Source organism: Heterodontus francisci, chromosome 32 (genome assembly GCF_036365525.1).
Source record: "Heterodontus francisci isolate sHetFra1 chromosome 32, sHetFra1.hap1, whole genome shotgun sequence".
Classification (NCBI taxonomy): domain Eukaryota; kingdom Metazoa; phylum Chordata; class Chondrichthyes; order Heterodontiformes; family Heterodontidae; genus Heterodontus; species Heterodontus francisci.
In genome coordinates this window covers 6,910,637-6,930,199 of record NC_090402.1, presented here as the reverse complement: position 1 = coordinate 6,930,199, position 19,563 = coordinate 6,910,637, and the positions used below count along the sequence as shown (strand labels likewise).

The following is a 19,563-nucleotide window of genomic DNA, read 5'->3' as shown; positions in this document are numbered from 1 at the left end:
TCCTACAGTGAATTTTCCCTTGTTGGACTTTTTACATATTGGGTTGAAAGGAGTCATGTACACATCGTAGGAACTCCATTCCCTATCCCCTTTACTTACCTCTTCTGTCCAGTTAATATTGGGGTAGTTGAAATACCCCATGATGATTATTCTATGTTTTTTACTCAATTCTCTAATTTGTCTGCTACTTTCTCCCTCCACCTCCCTTCCACTATTAGATGATCTGTAGACTACACCTATTAGTGCGATTGATCCTTTATTATCTTTTACCTCTATCCATATGGGTTCTATTTTTGTCTTTCTAATAGCTGTGTCCCTTTTTTCTACTGCTATTGTTATCCCTAATAAGTGCAACTACTCCATCTCCCCATTTCCCCCCTCTATCTTTTGTAAATATGTTATACCCTCTTTCTTTTGGGCCTCCTTATCTCGAGAGACAATGGATACCCTACAATGTCTAATTCCCAGTTCTGACTTTTTTTTTGTAGCCATGTCTCAGTAATCCTTTCTATGTCTGCTTCCTCTCAACGCAGGATTGCCTCCAGCTCCCCTGTTTTATTACACAGTGTGCATTGCTCTACGGACATTTTAACTAATTTTCAATAGGATTTCCTCTCATTTTATCTTTACCATCTTTTTAGACCCCTGTTCGATACTTCTATTTATTCCTTTGCTACCAATGTCCTCCCTTACTTTATTCTTTCCTATGTTCTCCTTCCCTGTTTTGTTTATATTTAGGCTGCTTAGATTTCTTGTAGATCCCTCCCCCCATCTTACTAATTCAAAGCCTTTGGCACAGTAGCAAAATCCAAGTTGCTTCGAGCACCAGTTTTGTGCCATTGGGTTTTCATTTTGAGGGATAGTTTCCAAATTTGATGTCACGGTCCAGCTGGTGGAGGAGGAGGCCAAGTCATTAAATATATTCAAGAAGGAGATAGATATATTTCTTAATGCCAAAGGGATCAAGGGATATGGGGAGTAAGCGGGAACAGGGTACTGAATTAGATGATCAGCCATGATCTTTTTTGAATGGCGGAGCAGGCCCAAAAGGCCGAATGGCCTACTCCTGCTCCTATTATCTATGTTTCTAGTTCAAACAGGCGAAGATCAATAATGAGATAAAAGGTATTCTCACACACACACACACATAGGAAAGAAGTTTATTGGTAAGTTTCTTCATATTATCTTGAAATGTCATTGAGAGAAATTGTCATTAATTCACTTCCCTGTTAAAAAACATTTGTATATGAGCAAAAATACAATTACTAAATTTGAACTGTAATCATAGAAGACTTGCATTTCCAGAGCCCCTTTCATGACCATAGGACATCCCAAAGCACTTTACAGCTAATGAAGTACTTTTGAAGTAGAAAACTCAGCAGCCAATTTGCATACAGCAGGCTACCACAAACAGCAATGTGATAAAGAACCAGATAGTCTGTTTTTTAGTGATGTTGGTTAAGGAATAAATATTGGCCAGGACACCCGGTCAAGCTCCCCACTGCTCGTCTTTGAAATAGTGCCATGGGATCTTTTACATCCACCTAAGAGAGCAGACAGGGCCTCAGTTTAACATCTCATCCCAAAAATGGATATTAAATTTGCTTATCAGCCAATCAAGGAATCTAAGTAGAGGTAGAACGCGGCACAAAAATTTGCCAAATGCAGGGACAATGCCAGAACGTAATTGACAGAGAGTGCATGCCGAACTCAAGAGATAGAAGCGTGTGCGTATTTGGGATGTGACGAGTGGAGTGCCACTGGGGCCTCAACTATTTACAATCTACATCAATGACTTGAATGAAGGGACTGAATGTTTGGTAGTTAAATTTGCAGATGAAATAAAAGATATGTAGGAGGCAAGTTTCAAGAGGACACAGTCTACAAAGGGATATACATAAGCTAAGTGAGTGGGCAAAAATTTGGCAGATGGAGTATAATGTGGGAAAATGTGAACTTGTCCACTTTGGCAGGAAGAATAGAAAAGCAGATTATTTAAATGGAGAGAGACTGCAGAACTCTACAGTACAGAGGGATCTGGATGTCCTGGTAAAGTTAGTATGCAGGCACAGCATGATTAGGAAGGCAAATAGAATGTTGTTGTTTATTGCAAGGGGAATAGAATATAAAAGTAGAGAATGAGAACAGAAAGTGCCAGGAATACTCAGCAGGTCTGGCAGCTTCTATGGAGAGAGAAACAGAGTTAACGTTTTCAGGTCTGCGACCCTTCATCAGAACTGGCAAAAGTCAGAAATGTAACAGTCTTTAAGCAAGTGAAAGGGGAAGGGGTGAAGTAGAACAAGGAAGGACTGTGATAGGATGGGGGTGGGGGTGGGAAAGAGGTTAAATAACAGATGTGATGGAACAGAATGCAAATGGAGTGCTAAATAGTTGTAGCAAAAGACAAAGCAAGAGTTCAGAGAGTGCTAATGACAGAATAATGAACAGGTCTGTATAAAAGCAAAAACATGAAAAATAAGTTGAAGACTAACATATGATTTTTAAAAAATGTAAAATGAATATATATTATAAAAAAAAATAATGGGGCTCATGGTCTAATATTATTGAACACAATACTGAGCCTAGAAGGTTGCAGTGCCGAATCAGAAATGAGGTGCTGTTCCTCGAGCTTGCGTTGATGTTCACTGGAACTCTGCAGCAGCCTGCTCTCCCTCCCCTCTCCCTCCCCATAGCAACACTATCCACCTTGCTTTAATTACACTGTTCATGGCAAGAATATGTCACATGAAGGATGTAAGGGTGCAGAGGAGATTTACCAGAATGGATCTAGGGATGGGGGATTTTAGTTACAAGATTAGGTTGGAAAAACTAGGGTTGTTCTCCTTAGAGAAAAGGAGATTGAGGGAGATTTGATAGAGGTGTACAAGGTGACAGGTTTAGATAAATTGAGGTTAAGAAAGCAGAGATAGAAATGAAAGTTCTTTCTATCTACATTATCCACACACACTAAAAAGTACAGGAATATATCCTTTTCCACTCCGGTCAAAGAAAATGACATTGGAATGAGCAGAAATGACAACTAAATATTAAAACACTGATGAGCATTATATATCAAAACATATTGTAAAATATCTTATTTGAAATATATCCAAGCTCCAATTTTCTAGATATATTTCTTTATATTTCCCCAACCACCCTAATTTTGTTTGAAATAGGAACAGAAAATACATTCAGCAGGTCAAGCAGCATCTATGGAGAGAGAGAGAAAGGCACAGTTAATGTTTCACATCGATGACCACTGTTCTGATGAATGATCATGAATACAAAATATACCTTCGTTTTTCAACAGATTCTGTCTGACCTAATACATACATACAAACATACAAATTAGGAGCAGAAGTCGGCCATTCGCTCCTCAAGCCTGCTCCGCCATTCAATAAGATCATGGCTGATCGGTTTGGGTTTCGAATTCCACACTCCCATCTACCCCTGATAGGCAAGGGAATCAAAGGCTAACAAGAATCTATCTACCTCCGCCTTAAAAATATTCAATGACCCCGCCTCCACTACCTTCTGAGACAGAGTTCCAAAGTTGCACAACCCTGAGAAAAAATTTCTCATCTCTGTCCTAAAAGGGCCCCCTAATTTTAAAACAGTGCCCCCAGGTTCTGGACTCACCCACAAGAGGAAACATCCTTTCCACATCCATTTTGTCAAGACCATTCAGGATCAAGTCTCCCCTCACACTTCTAAACTCCATTGAAAACAAGCCCAGGCTATCCAACCTTTCCTCATAAGACAACCCGCTCATTCCAGGTATCAATCCACCAGTTACATCCTTAAATTAAATTTACCTACTGAGTGTTTCCAGCATGTTCTGACTTTATTCGTTATTTCATCTATCACTTCTTGACAAAATGCGTTTGCTTCTTAAACTCTGTTAATCAGTTGGTTTTCTATTTACCAAATAACCAGAGCGCGGCATGTTGACATGCAAATGTTCTTCTCGAGCAGGCACTGAGAGGAGGATCCAGCCAACTAATGGCAATGCTGAACCATGAATGAAAGTATTAGATCATGATGTCTAAACTACAAGAAGTTCATTTCGTAAATGTATTGTATTGCATCTATTTGCATAGAATTTAAAATACATCCAGAATCCCATTTTGCAACTGCAAAACTCACTGTCTGCGGCTGGTCTATCCAGTTGACTTCAAACCCATCAAACGCGTGGCTCTTGATGTTCTTACTTAACTCCTTGCTCACCATCGGCTCCACTTGCCGGAGAAAGCGGGCCAGACGCGGGGAATCTACCGACGACTCCGTGATGCCATCGATGGCCGGCTGCTCTCGGCACTCGAGCGGCTCTGTCTGCGTACTGATCTTCGCGCTGCGTCCTATCTGCACTGAGGCTTCGGCGCGTCGAACCTCCACCGTTTGACAAACTGCGTCACACAGCTCGGGAGCTTTCCTCCAACGCGACTCTACCGAAACAGCCTCCTGCACCTCGTCGGTGAACATGGCCCGTTCGGTTATAAAAACCGAACCCCACTCAAAGCTAACCTTAGTTTACTTTTCTTTTTAAAAATGATAGGTTCACAATTGAAAACTCATCCGCCTCCTACCCACGATAAAACAAAAAAATCCTGTCTCTCCCTCACACACACAGCATGAGCGAATATTCGACGCGACCCAATCAGGACGCCCTGTCGCCATGACGACCCGGTCCAATTGGTGCCTCGCTCCCCCTGACGTCACCGTCACCCTCGCGCCGGTGCGGCCGCCGCCAAGAGCGGCCAATGGAAGGCGACGCTGGGGGGTATGTGAGGCGCCGTGCGCATGCGTGCGGGCCTGCGAGCGCGCGTGCGTGCTGGAGCGGCTGAGCTCGAGCGTTTTTTTTTTCACTGTGGTAGAGGCGCGAGACCTACTGAGCCATCGAGGGGAAAGAGAGGGAGTGAGAGAGATCGGGAAAAAAAGAGGAAGATTCATAAAAGAAAGCGCGAATCAGGGCTTTTCATCTTTTTTCCTCCTTTTTTATTTCCCCCTTTTTTCCTTCTTCCAAGATGTCGGTCCCAGCGACAAAGATGAGTAAAAAAGAGGTGAACTCGAACCATGATGGAGCAGACGAGACCTCAGGTAATTGTTGTGCAACGATTTTTGTTGTTGTTGTGGTTAAATTATATGTATTCATACGTGAAGTGTGAGTGGAGGCTTGTATAGTTGTGAAGGCCCCTATGTGTGTGTCTCTATCTATATATATATATATATATATGTATGTTTGTGCGCGGAATGGCGGCCCCACGCTCCCCCTCTCGGTCAGGCTGGAGAGGAGCTGAAAGGCAGCGCGGGAGGGTAACTCATTCACTCCGGCGCCATGTTTATGAACCCACATAGAGAGAGTAGAAAAAAAAAACAGAATCTCTCCACCTCCCTCATTGTGTAAGGCGGCCGCCATGATACCAGGAAAGAGAAATGGAGCCGCCGCGGCCTGCTCGTCGGCCCGAGGTGAGATGCCCTATTTCTCCCCCCCCCCCCCCCCCCCCCCCAGCATCCCTTCCACGCTAAACCCAGAGCGGTCAAGGATAATGTGCAGGGAGGCAGGTCCCAACATGGGCTTCCCGCTAATAGCAACAACACTTGGGGCGGCTTGGAGGCAGCCGACTTGGAAAGAGAGGCCTAACCACGCGGCCTGGTGTTAAAGGGATTATAAGCGTCTCTTATTTTTCTGCTTGTGGAGGATAAGGCGATTTAAACCGCGAGCGCCCGGGAGTGTTAACCAAAACCTTTCCGCTACACATTTATGGAGACAACTTTTTTTTATTTAACTCCACCTTGTCTTATTTTGAGACTCTTTGACTAGATGTTTCCCTTTTGAGTCGATGTCTTCGAGACTTGCAAAAAAAAAGCAGCAGAGCAAAATTGCGAGGGAAAAGTCAAATGCATTTACAGAATTTAATTTCAGCATTTGATATGAAAGAGGGGAATTGAGTAAAAAAATGATTGTATTAACTAAAATTGTGAAAATGTTTTAAAATGAAGGTTGATATACAACCAGCCATCATCGCTGAATTTTGAAAAGTTTGATTTCGATGTAATTCAATTTATTTTGAAATGCCGATATTATAGCAGCGACTTCCTTTGGGGAGGAACCACGCGGCCCGTAATTGGGGTTCATTCAACACAAAGGGAAACGCCACTGAAACGTGGGTTACAGGCGGATTGTTGACGTCTCTTGGCTTAAATTCGCTATAAATGGAACGGGGGGGCTTTCGTACCATTCTGTATAAATCTGGCTGTATAAGAATGGCATATTTTCACGATTCTGGGCAATACGTGAGCAAAAGGAAATGAGCTGCTCTCGTTTTTTTTTCTGGAGTGTAGTTCAGTGACAGATTTCGCTACATCTACTTTTGCAGATGTAATTGTAAATTCTCCGTAAATACTCGGGAGTATTTATTTTGTTACTTGTACAAGGTTAACTTGGGGAATGTGACTAGCAGTCCCTCCAAGTTTACCCATTGCCTTTAAATATTTAATGTAGTGTTTCTTTCCAAGGGCATCAGGCCATAGGAAGTGATGCAAAATCAAGAGTTCGTGACTTTTTGTGTGCTTTTAACACCAGTTTAAGAAAATACGGGACATTGCCTTCAAGTGAGAGTTTGTGAACCCATATTTGATCTGCCTGTTTCGAGTGCATTTGGGTGAGGGAAAGTGTTTGGTTTGAAGACAGTATGTATGCTGATCGAATGCCTCCAATTTTGTGACTTTTTAACACTTTCTTTACAGAAAAAGAGCAACAGGAAGCCATTGAACACATTGATGAAGTACAGAATGAAATAGACAGGTAGCGTAAAGGAAGTGGTGTATGATTTTACATGTTTAACCCCTTGGCAGTTGATAGAACGTTTCAAGGGTAAAGTTCAAACTATCACATTTTTAAGCAAAATTCAGTGTAGCAATAATTTTGACTGGCATTAAGTGGAAGTGGTCCTTGGTTTGACAGTTTCCACTGCTTCACTTGTATTAATGAGCCCTATTATGATCTATAAAACTTGGTGGAATGTAAGTAAACTCACTCCTTTTTTAAAAAAATCTGAAATTAAAGGTAAATATTCAGATTGACAAGTAGTGATATTCTTAAAACAAAATTGAAAGAAACAATTTACGTTGGGGTGATTTTTTTCAAATGCTGTTCACGGATTAAGATAATTGCCTCTCCCGCTAGGTGAGAGTATACAGTGCCTGTTAATATTATCATGTGTTGTGTTTTCTCTTGGAGATCTCTAATTCTGACTAGATATATCTGCTAATGGCCAGCTACACCTATAGGTTCCCCATGAATAGATTTCAAAGTGTTATGTACACGTAGATCTTCATGTGCAGATTTCTTTCAATGTAAAAGATCTTTTGAAGTTTGCAGTTTTTTCCCAAAATTGAATGACAATTTGGTTGCTGCAGCAGTCACATCATGTAAAGAAAAGTAGCTTTGTGCTCTAAAGCAAGTTAGTTAATTTTGGTTGGTGGGTTCTGTTTAGTCGTTTCCAGAAGGTATTTCGTTTTTGGGATTGAAGAAAAGTTTTGGAGAAAGCCCAAATCATTTGAGTTTGCATGTTGATGTCCAAGAGCCAACATCATGCTGTCTTTTTCCACCTTGAAGGAATTGACTTGTGCTGAGATTCAGTTCCACAAGTGCCAGCAGTCGTGCATCAATACTGTCCTTGGCAACTGCCTGTCGTGGTCAGATTCCTCCTCCCTGTCTTAACCTAGGCATGCACTCACCAAAATATAGATGGTTATATAAAATCTCATGGTTTAACCCTTCGAGCCCTGGCAACATTCTACTGAAGCTGTGCTGCACTCCTACCACGGCCAATATATTTCTTCAACGGTACAGTGCCTAGAATTATACACAGTACTCCAGTCTAACCCATGCTTTGCATTGTTGTATATTATTCTAGCCCTCTAAATATAAAGGCTAATATTCCGTTAGTTTTTTTGATTTAGAACCTGCTTCTAAATGTTTCGCAAAGTATAGCTGGTTGAAGATTTGGAAGCAGCCAGATTTACTGCTGTTATTGAGCCACCCCTGAAATAAGAGTGTTGGATGTCCAGTGAAAAGTAGTTCAAGTTGGGATGCAGTTGTACTACAATTGAATAGCTGAATGGCATTGTTGTAACACATTTATGGTTTCGTGGGCAAGCAATTGTAAGGTGACCAGAAGGAAACTTATGAAGTAGTAAATGTCTTCTGTAGTGGCTTAATTGGAAGAAGGATAAAGTCACTGTGTACCCGTAATTCAGTGGATAAATGTACTGCCTAGTGGCTGGGTTGTTTTAAAACCTCTGTTTCAATTTTAAAGTACAACTGCCCTACCACTTCTGGTTTGCAGTGGTATTTTTTGGGGGGGGGGGCAATTTAGCTTCTGATGAATAAAACTCATCTCCTTTGTATTTCTCAGTTGGCTTCTGCTCTTTCTTCCCTGCCCCTGGCATGCAGAGATGCTGTTGTCCTGTTTGGTACATGTCAGTTTGGCAACTGAGCAAATTGGAGAATTAAACTTGTCTGTGTTTGCTTCAAGACTCTTGCTTTTCCTCTACCCAGAAAGAACTGTTTTTTAACCAGGCTACAAATGATTCTTGATCACTCTTCTGTTTAGACTGAATGAACAGGCAAGTGAGGAAATTTTGAAAGTAGAGCAAAAATACAACAAGCTACGCCAGCCATACTTCCAGAAGCGGTCAGAACTCATTGCCAAAATCCCCAACTTTTGGGTGACTACGTTTGTCAACCACCCACAAGGTAAGTTGTGAAATGCAGTTGGCTGTTTGAATGGGAAAAACATTGCTGATGACTAGATTAAATATGTATTGAATGGCTATATTAAATAGATTGGGAGAACATACTTAAAAAAGATAGAATTTTCATGTGAACTTTACTGTAGCAAAAGGATTTTCCAAGTTTACACGTTACTTGTGTACTATTTGTTGTGTAATACATTGTACTGCAAAGGTGCAAGATCTTTGTTTACAGTAGAATCTGACTATGTGGAGCAAAGTCAACTTTCAAGGAATTGAAGCAAGTGTGACTCAAATTTAGATGATCTTTGGCATAAAGTTTAAAGCCAGACTGTGTTGACTTGATTTTGGTGAACTTTTCTGCTGTTGTAATGAATGTTGTCTCTCCTTAACAATGACCCCTAGAGGCACATATTATTCACTGCAGTACTGATCAAAAGGTGGTGTGGCTTTACAGCGAGCCACAGCCTTTACAATTTTGAAACATTTGAGCTTTTATTAAACTTGTACTAGTCTCGCTGGGTAATACTGTTTCTACAGCCAAGATTATCACAGAAATGTTACCTTGTAGAAGGAGGCCATTTGGCCCATCGTGTCTGCAGTGGCTCTCCAAAAGAGCAATTCGCTTGGCGTTCTCCTGCCTTCTCCCCATAACCCTACCCATTCTTCCTTTTCATATAACAGTCTAATTCCCTTTTGAATGCTTCAATTGAACCTGCCTCCAACACCCACTCAGGCAGTGCATTCCAGACCTTAACCACTCTCTGCATGAAAAAGTTTTTCCTCATGTCGCTTTTGCTTCTTTTACCAACTACTTTAAATCTGTGCCCTCTCATTCTCAATCCTTTCACGAGTGGGAACAGTTTCTCCCTATCTACTCTGCCCAGACCCCTCATGATTTTGAACACCTCCATCAAAACTCCCCTCAGCCGCCTTTTCTCCAAGGAAAACAGTTCTAACTTCTCCAGTCTATCTTCATGTTATTGTTGCCACTCAAAGCTTTTTCATAATATGATCGCCAAACTAAGTTATAGTGTTTTTTGCAACCTACAGCAGTTAATAATTCACTGCCAACTTTATACTTTTGCAAGTTTCCTTTGCAATATTGATTTGCAACTCTTGGTCTCTTGGCTTGTGAGCAGAAGGAATTATAAAGCCTGGTGAAGTTGTGCTCAGCTTTAAATCAGAACTTGATTTGTATCATGTTTTTGCACTTGAAATAGAGATTGATGGTTTATCTGTTAATAGCACAACTCATCGTTCTAATGACTTTTTGCTCTTGAACTTAGATGTGGAAAATAACTGAGCGCAAACAAATTATTTATTCTCTATTTTGGGAAGGGGAACGGAGAATTAGTTGCTTACTAGATACAAAGGTTTAGTTTAGAGATACAGCACTGAAACAGGCCCTTCGGCCCACCGAGTCTGTGCCATCAACCACCCATTTATACTAATCCTACTCTAATCCCATATTCCTACCACATCCCCACCTGTCCCTATCACCTACCTATACTAGGAGCAATTTATAATGGCCAATTGACCTACCAACCTGCAAGTCTTTGGCATGTGGGAGGAAACCGGAGCACCCGGAGGAAACCCACGCAGACACAGGGAGAACTTGCAAACTCCACACAGGCAGTACCCAGAATTGAACCCGGGTCGCTGGAGCTGTGAGGCTGCGGTGCTAACCACTGCGCCATTGTGCCGACCTGAAAGTTGGTCATAGTGCTTTTATTGACTGGTTGTGTGTAATAGTATAGCATCTTGAGAGGAAGAAAACTAATTTTAAAAGGGTTTTCTTACCTTTCGCAGAAGTCCTGATTTTTGCTGGGGCAGATTCCCACAGCAGCTATTCTTTTTCTCCACAAGTACCACATGTTAAGCTGAATGGCAGGCATTTGATGGGAGGAAATCACAGCTACGCTTAATCTTTCCATTGCCTATTGTCTTGACATTCCAGAGTTGAATTGTGATCCCCTTTCCATTTCCCAGAGGTTTTGGTGTGTTGAGACTGATTATGGTGTGGCTGTTTCCTCAATTTAATTTGCAAGAAATAATTTTTAAACTTTTTTTGTGCTTGGAAGCCGTAATATTGAGTTTTTACATCCATAATTAATTCTAGGCAAGTGGTGTAAGACAATTAGTAATTAATTGGAGTGGTTTGAATCCTCGCTAATAGTGTGAATGAAAGAAATAACTCGTGTGGCACCTTTTCAGTGAAGTGCAATTTAGCCACTGTGTTGTAGGGAAATGGCGGTAGTCAATTTGTGCACAGCGAGATCCCACAAACAGCTGTGAGATAAATGAAAATATTGATCATGGTACTGTGGCTTGGAACTTATCAAATTAATATAATCACTGCATTTTGTATGACTAAATAAATGAATCTTGCCTGCTGCACCTGTTCTCATTTTCTCCTTTGGCTGAAGAAAAAGTTCAGCTGTCTGGTAAAATGGAGCAAAGTGGTCAGTGGATGTGGATTTACATACTTTAAATTTGCTATTGTATGCTTTTTAAATTTTTCAGCATTGTATGTACACATCTTGGAAATCTGTCCTGGAGTCTGTGAAATATATCATCCGATGAAAGAGCTGGGCAAGGGACATTGCAGTCTATATGTATTTTGATTTGATTTCTTTCCTTTCTCCATATGCAACAATCCTGGCACTTATTGATGCACATTGTTGTCTTGCACATGTGGTCCATTTATGGTTATTTGGACACCTTCTGTCTCATTGGTAAAATCAGAGGTCTTGCTCTGCTGTTAATGAAAAGTATCTTTTAAATTTTATCCCTTTACAGCCTTGCTGTCTCCATGTGACTGATAGGGGTTCTTGCATATTTAATCAATACTGTGGACCTGAAACTGCAAAACAAAGTTGCACTACAAGATTTGGCTAGTGTACTTGATGCATCAACATTGGTCTGAAATTTCCACATGTAAAATATTTTTAGTATGAAATTCAATTGGGTTAAATATAATTTTTAAATTGCTCATGTCCAGTATCTGCGCTTCTGGGAGAGGAAGATGAGGAGGCACTGCATTATCTGACGAGAGTGGAGGTGACAGAATTTGAAGATATCAAATCGGGCTATAGAATAGATTTTGTAAGTACATTTTTCTTATGCTGACATGTTGGATCAAGTATTAAAAGCAAATTTGTTTTATGAAGCTGAACTATTGAAAAATGATATTGGGCAGCGCTATATTTCATAGTCAAGTCTTTAAAATGCATTGCTCCATGAATGTGATAACGATTGCCACTTGTCATTTTAGTGTAATTTTTGGAGGTGAGTTAATTTCCTTTGTGTTTTTTAACTCTGGTTTCAAAATTGTTTGGAGAAATAACATCTTGTATGGAAAGTTTTTTAAATCTGCCAACCTGTCCGAGGTTTAGTGAGTTTTTTTGTGTACTGATTTGTAAAATGCAACAGTAAAGACACTGGTTGTTTTCACACGTTGAGTAATTGTTGAATTTTTAACCCATTCTCAAAATTAAATTCCAAATACCTTCTATATTGTAAGTCAGTGGTCTTGGCAATTTACTGCACCAAAACTAGTGAAGATCCCTAGTTGGAACCAAGTTCGCAGACGAAAACTTGGATGGTGCTAGTAGGGATGCTACAATTTGCCTGAATACCCTTGAGTTTGGCTGTGCTGTTTCCCCCATAGTCATATCTCTTGATCTTCGCCTCTAGCATGAAGGATGAAACATGCGTTCATCAATAAAGATGACCTGCTTGCACTTGTTTGCATCAAATATTCCCAGAGCTGATGAAGCTGGACAAACTGCTCTGCCTCAAACTCTAGAAAAACACCTTCATATGTCAAGGTGGCATTTAATTTCCCACACTAACGATCAGTATTGATCCCAATTGACTGATATTAGGAGTTGTTTCATAAGCTTATGCCAAGTGGGGGCTAACCTCAAACAGCTACTATGGAGCGATATTAATCCCATCAGTCTCGGTTGGATTAAACCCAAGTCTAATAGGGAGAGACTGTTAACCTGCTGCATCACTGAATCACCAAGATGGTTTATTTCTATAATTTTTGTTATAATTTTCTATTGCTAGATTGGTGAGCAAAATGCTGTTTTTAAGGAGGTTTGTAAAAAAACAAAAATTGAACCAAGTTTTTTGGGGGTGGGGATATTTCATTAGTTCCCTCTCAACAGTCTTAAACTGTGGTCCCCTTCTTGTCCTCAGGGCATCCCGAAAACCTTTTTAAAATGTAGTTACTGCTGGGATATAGGAAAATCTGCAAACTAATTTGCACTTAAGTGGATTCGAGGAACCCACCACCATCTCAGCAACTAGTGATCGGCTGTAAATGTTGATCATGCTCATTTCATGAGAATGAATATTAAAAACAAAACACAAGGTCCTACAAGTAGAGAGAATAACTAGTTGATCTGTTTTTGATTTTTGTAGAGGGATAAATGTTGGTCAAGGTACTGGGAGAACTTCCCTGCTCATATGCAGGCAGGTGGGCCCATAATTAAAAGGCTTATCCAAAAAACGGTACCTGACACAGGAACACTCCCTCTGCTAGACTGACAAGTCATTCTGCATTGTGCTGAAGTCTTCTGTAGAGGGACTTGAGTCTGTGACCTTGATACTCTCTCTTGAGTCAGCCATTAAGCCAAGTCTGCAGAAGATTTGACATACACAAACTTTCACATTATATTGTTCTTGAATAATGTAACTCGCCTATGATTTTCAGTTCTCTGATGTTTAGCAAATAGTATATATGGAACACTTTTTTGTTTTTTCTGCACTTGTATGGTCGACTATATTCAAGTAAGAATTATTTGTAATAGCTGCCAAGTGGTGGTCAATTGCTGCACCACTTAATTCAGCGTGTGATCTTTTTATTACATCCTTTTCAATAAATACGCTACACTTAAAATTCAGAAAATTTTATATGGTTGCTTTTAGAGTAATTGGAATATCATAAATGGGTATGAATTACCAACATTTTGTACCAGGTAAATTTCACAGGTAATTACTTAAATGTGCTGTCCAGATTTTGCTTTAGACATTTCAACCCAAGTTTCTTTGCTCTTAATGGCACTAATAATGAAGGCAAACTAATTGGGTGACTTTTGTTTTCAGTATTTTGATGAGAACCCGTACTTTGATAATAAAGTTCTGTCCAAAGAGTTTCACCTGAATGAAAATGGAGACCCGTCTTCAAAATCAACAGAGATCAAATGGAAACCAGGAAAGGTAAGACCCTCAGTCGATGGTCTGCTTTTTAATGTCTTGGATGATCAGCATATTTAATTTGAAAGGCTCGTAAGTCTACAATTGTTAACATTTTGAGAGAACCAGATTTACATGAGTTGCAGGGGTGATGTCAGGAAGCTCTTCACCCAAAGGATAATGGAAATCTGGAACATTCTCCCAGAAATGCTGTTGAGGCTAGGAGTGATTTGAATATTTAAAGACTGAGTGATAGTATTAGACAATGGTATTAAACTTTAAGGAACCAAAGTGGGGGGACAATATTAAGATATCAGCCATGATCTAATTGAATGGTGGGGCAGGCATAAGGGACAGTATGGCCTTCTCCTCCTGTTCCTAAACTTATTCTACTTAAAGATTATATGGATCTTGTGACTTGGAATTCCATTATCTTTTACCTTAAGGTTGCAGAAGCATAGGTTGGTGATGTGATTGTTACCATTCTTCTCAGAGCCTCAACCACAAGAGGGACTGAAAGCATTCTATTGTGACAACGACTTCATTTCCTTTGAGCAAATACTTCATAGCTGATGTATACAATTGGGCTGGGGCTTATTTGGCACATAAATTTAAATGTTGCGTGATCTTGTTCCCATGCAGAATTTGAAGTTGCCCAAATTGATGTATGTTTATGATCTTATTACCATCTGGCCAATTTGTGAAAGAATACGAAGTCTGAACTGGCAAATGAGTTGAATGTCTTGCTCAGCTTATGGATAAGTTGGTGTATGGAAATGAGTTGGCATTTGAGCTAGTATCTCGTTGCTATTCACAAGAATCTCGTAGCAGTATTTTTCTATTTGCGCAATGTATTTTTTCACCCTTTGCATCAATTTAGTTGCCAAAGAACTTGTCCTTAGATATAAACAGATGAGCAATCTCCTGTTACCTTGAATCATCTTGATACTGAGCCGCACAGCCCAGAAGTTTCAACCCCATGTCTGTTGTTCATTTGTCTCTGCTGTGACAGTGATGGGGTTTCTACAATTAGTCTTAATATACCAGGTTAAAGAGGGAAATCATTGAAGAGTACTCCCCTTACCTATAGTCAAGATTTAAGTGCATAGCTGCAGTTTTTCTGTCTCTCCCTCTTCTCCTCCCCCCCCCCCCCCAGCCCAAACAAAAATTGTTTCAGCAGCATGGTACCATTGCATTTAGTTTAGAATGACATTTACTGCTATTAAACATAATTCCATACTTTATGCTTTTCTGAATGCTTTAATACTGCATGGCAATAATGTGTTCTGTTGCATCTTTGCATCCTTTGTGCTGAAGCGAATTCTTTTATTTTCTAAACTGAAAACAAAAATACTATATTAATGCAGCTGCTTAAAGTCCTGCAAACAAGTACTTGTGTATCTAAGCCTGCTGTTGAACAGTCGGAATACCATTAAGCATCTGCCCTACCCACATACAAAGTATTCCTATTGTTTCAAGGACCTGACAAAGCGCTCCAGCCAATCACAGACTAAAGCAGGCAGGAAGCGACAGCATGAAGAACCAGAAAGCTTCTTCACCTGGTTTACTGATCACTCGGATGCAGGTGCAGATGAACTGGGAGAGGTGATCAAGGATGACATCTGGCCGAACCCACTGCAGTACTACTTGGTGAGTATTTTTTTTATATTTTTATGGGATGTGGATGTTGCTGGAAATGCCAGCATTTGTTGCCCATCCCAAATTCCCTTGACAACCAAGTGGCTTGCTAGACCATTTCAGAGGGCAGTTAAGAGTAAATCTCATTGCAGTGGGTCTGGAGTCATAAGAGACAGCAGGTTTCCTTCCCTTAAGGACTTTAGTGAAACAGATAGGTTTTTAGAACAATTGTTGGTAATGGTGCCATGAAACTGAGACTAGCCTTCAGTTCCACATTTTTATTTAGTTTTTATTAATTGAATTTAAATTCCACCAGCTGCCTTGGTAGGATTTGAACCAGTGTCCCTGGGGCATTAGTCTGGGCCTCTGGCTTGCTAGTTCAATGACGTTGCAACTACACCATTGCCTCCTCTTTTGAAGTTTAAAAACTCAGTCTTAGATGTGCAAACTTAAAACTCTACATCTGATTTGATAGGTGATTAATTACTACTTGGCATAAGGGCTGTGGCTCTTCAACTTCACCAGCAGTGATTACATCTGTCTTCATGGGAAGTTCGACATTTGTTCTTGCACAGAGGAGCAGGCTAGTTTGGTATCTGTTATAAATGGCTCCGAGTCGCAGAACAGTCAAACTGAGACCCCAACAAAGGATGGAATCAATTGCCTGCCTTTGGGAGTGTTTTGTTTCCCCTGAGGGCCAGATAACTTAATCTACTGTAGTGCATTGGTATATATTTGTATATTCAATCTGTTGGCTACTTACTGGGTTGGCACAGTGCAACATCTTTTTGGGAATTTTCATTTTGTGTATGCAACAGCATGCATACTTTTTACTTAACATTGAGGCCCCTTGTCATTTAAAGAACTAACATTGTCCCACTGGTGCAAGATGACCACCTGTGTCTCCTGCTCAAGCATCGTGGTGAGGAGCTTTTGCATAAATGTGCCCCGTGATGAGAAGTTTAATTACCATGATGTGTTGCCAGGTTCCTGATATGGAAGATGAAGAAGGGGATGGTGAAGAGGAAGATGAAGATGAGGAGGAAGAGGAGGGGTTGGAGGACATTGATGAAGAAGGAGATGAGGATGAAGAGGGAGAAGAGGAGGATGAAGAGGAGGAGGAGGAAGGAGAAGAAGCGGAGGTAAATGGTGTCCCTTTTATTTTATACTCCTAGTCCAAATGTGGTAATGTTTATGCTAAAACTTTAAGATGCTTCAGCAGGCTCAGTTTGTCTCTTTCCTTGAATCAGTCCAAATGGAATCTCCTTTCTTAGAAGTTATGCATCATTCAGTCACAATCCAACATGATATTTGGGCCATATATTTGTAGTGCAGACTGGCCAAGAGTGTGGGAAAATGGCACACTGACACGGAACACAAAAGTCCGAGTGTATCAGGCCTGTGTCCTCAGTACCTTGCTCTATGACAGCGAGGCCTGGACAACGTATGTCAGCCAAGAGCGACGTCTCAATTCATTCCATCTTCGCTGCATCGGGAGAATACTTGGCATCAGGTGGCAGGACCGTATCTCCAACACAGAAGTCCTCGAGGCGGCCAACATCCCCAGCTTGTACACACTACTGAGTCAGGGGCGCTTGAGATGGCTTGGCCATGTGAGCCACATGGAAGATGGCAGGATCCCCAAAGACACATTGTACAGCGAGCTCGCCACTGGTATCAGACCCACCGGCTGTCCATGTCTCCGCTTTAAAGACGTCTGCAAACGCAACATGAAATCCTGTGACATTGATCACAAGTCGTGGGAGTCAGTTGCCAGCATTCGCTAGAGCTGGCGGGCAGCCATAAAGACGGGGCTAAAGTGTGACGAGTCGAAGAGACTTAGTAGTTGGCAGGAAAAAAGACAGAGGCGCAAGAGGAGAGCCAACTGTATAACAGCCCCGACAAACAAATTTCTCTGCAGCACCTGTGGAAGAGCCTGTCACTCTAGAATTGGCCTTTATAGCCACTCCAGGCGCTGCTTCACAAACGACTGACCACCTCCAGGCGCTTATCCATTGTCTCTCGAGATAAGGAGGCCAAAGAAGAAGAAGGAGGAATATTTGTAGTGAAGTGTAACCTGATGCTTGATATTCCTTTATTTTGCCACCAGAACATCCTTGCAGGAAAGAGGAACTGACTTCAGTGCCCATGCAGTAGGAAAATTGACATTTAGGTTAAATGCTGAAACGCTAAACAACTTTTATTCAATTTTGTAAAATGGGAGGGTGCTTTAAGTTGTGCTCACCATGCTTTGCTTCCTACATTTAAATTTGAGTATCTCCTGCAAAAAAAATCAGAAATTTAATGCACTTCAGAGTAAATTGGAGCACTCGGTGTAAGTTCTTTAATTTACTTAAGTCTTGACAATTGTGGTTCGCATTGCTGTCATTGATCATTGAGGGGACAGTCTGAAGTTCTGATTTAGGTTTTTCTAGTTGCATCTAACTGCCGTGCACTAACTTTTATTCCTTTTTTCTTTGTAGGAGGAGGAAGGAGAAGACGACTGATCTGGTTGCTGTTGATATTCACCTCTCCCTACTTTTTTTTCTTTAGTCCCTGGGAGCAAGTTGCTGTCTTTTTGTGCTCAGTTTCCTTGTTCTCCTGAGGTCCTTAAACCATTATACACAATTGGGTTGAGTTACATGCGCAAACTACAGTGGCAATCTCTCTCTGCCATTTTCCATGAACTGATATGAATTCTCCTCCAGCCAGCTGATCAGCACACCCATCTTCCGTAGTAATGTGATTGTATTTTTTTTACTTTTTATTTTAAAAACCCCCCCCCCCCTCCCCACCCATACCTCTGCTGGAAGCCCAGAACTTCTCTGCCTTTGTGCTGTGACTATAGATAATTTCGAATAGGCTTTTTTCCTACCTGTTCTGGCCCAGAGATTACACTGTGTTTCCATGTGATGTGGGCAATTAGCAGTTACCATCAAGTCCTTGTTTCCTTCTCTCTCGTAACAAATTGGGGTGTCACCTGAGGCACCTGGGGTAGATGCAGATGGTTGGGTTCTAATGGGTGGGTTTGTTCGGTATTTTGAGGATGTGGCTGTACTTAGCATGTTGATGCATTGTATATTTTTACAACATCCATGCAACCAAAGCCAACACTTTTAAATATTAATCGATTTGAGCCCCACAGCAGATGGAGGAGTGACAACCTGTAGAATCTTATTGGAATCTACATTCTCTAATGTAATTTTTTGTTTCACTGGAAAGGAAAATTGCTCCGTTTTAAACGTTAAAGTGTACAAGTTGCTTTGTTACAATAAAACTAAATGTGTACACGAAACGTGTGTGATGAGTTTGCTTTTAACCTGGGATGTTTTGAGGACTTGATTGCAGTCAGTCTTGAGTGCTTATTTTTGTTAAATGCTTAGGGAAAATTGTACAGGCCTGAAGTAAATACTACAGTGTCAGAATTGATTTCAAAATGGCCATTCCAAATTAAGTTTCTTGCATTATTTTCTACTCATTAAGCAGCCAAATTATAACAACCCTCGTATACACATGAGCAAAGATGAAAAGGTGCAAGTATCAAGTTAAGGAACAAATCATTGGGTCTTTTTTCCACATCCTCTACTGGGTATGTTTTTTTTTGAGGATTGAGTGCAGTCTTGCACCTGTGAATTTAATTGATGCATTTCAGCATTAATTTGGTTTGTTGTGATCTGTTGTTGGAACATGGGTACAACAAGGCTGGAACAGGCAACATTAATCAGTGCTTCCAATCCTTATACACCAATATGTAGTGTTTCTAGTGTGCTGTCTGTCCTAGATATGCAAGAAGCCTACATGTTTCTAATAATTAGATACCTGTTCTGTATTTATTGGAAATGAGATGGTAATTACAAAGTGCGAATTGCTACTCTGAGAACTTGGTGTTCTTCAATCAGTTGGGTCCAGTGCTGCATTGTAAGTTTTTTGAGGTTTAAATTTACATACCACCCATTTTGT

The 19,563-nt window shown here is 40.7% G+C and overlaps 2 protein-coding genes across 5 annotated transcripts in view; one reads left to right on the top strand and one right to left on the bottom strand.

Annotated features, from left to right (window-relative positions):
* Window positions 1–4,751, bottom strand: part of dync2i2 (dynein 2 intermediate chain 2) — a 66,938-nt gene extending 62,187 nt beyond the window's left edge. For 2 of the 3 annotated variants that reach the window (XR_010968979.1, XM_068012119.1), the window contains exon 1: window positions 4,147–4,751. Coding sequence is in view for 2 of the 3 variants with exons in the window: in XM_068012119.1 (XP_067868220.1) it covers window positions 4,147–4,482 (336 nt within the window). In the remaining variant the exon portion in view is untranslated. The remainder of the gene's footprint in view (window positions 1–4,146) is intronic. The other variant, XM_068012120.1, reaches the window with a different exon arrangement.
* Window positions 4,752–4,823: 72 nt separating this feature from the next.
* On the top strand, window positions 4,824–18,898 carry LOC137347591 (protein SET). Of its 2 annotated transcripts, none has more exons than XM_068012121.1 (8): window positions 4,824–5,097; window positions 6,748–6,805; window positions 8,619–8,761; window positions 11,762–11,865; window positions 13,876–13,989; window positions 15,445–15,615; window positions 16,590–16,745; window positions 18,087–18,898. In XM_068012121.1, exons 1-8 carry the CDS (start codon window positions 5,025–5,027, stop codon window positions 18,108–18,110), a joined length of 843 nt encoding a protein of 280 aa, XP_067868222.1. In that variant the 5' UTR covers window positions 4,824–5,024; the 3' UTR covers window positions 18,111–18,898. The 2 variants fall into 2 exon arrangements, with proteins under 2 accessions (XP_067868222.1, XP_067868223.1); XM_068012122.1 differs by lacking the exon at window positions 4,824–5,097 and adding an exon at window positions 5,372–5,466.
* The last annotated feature ends 665 nt before the right edge of the window (window positions 18,899–19,563 follow it).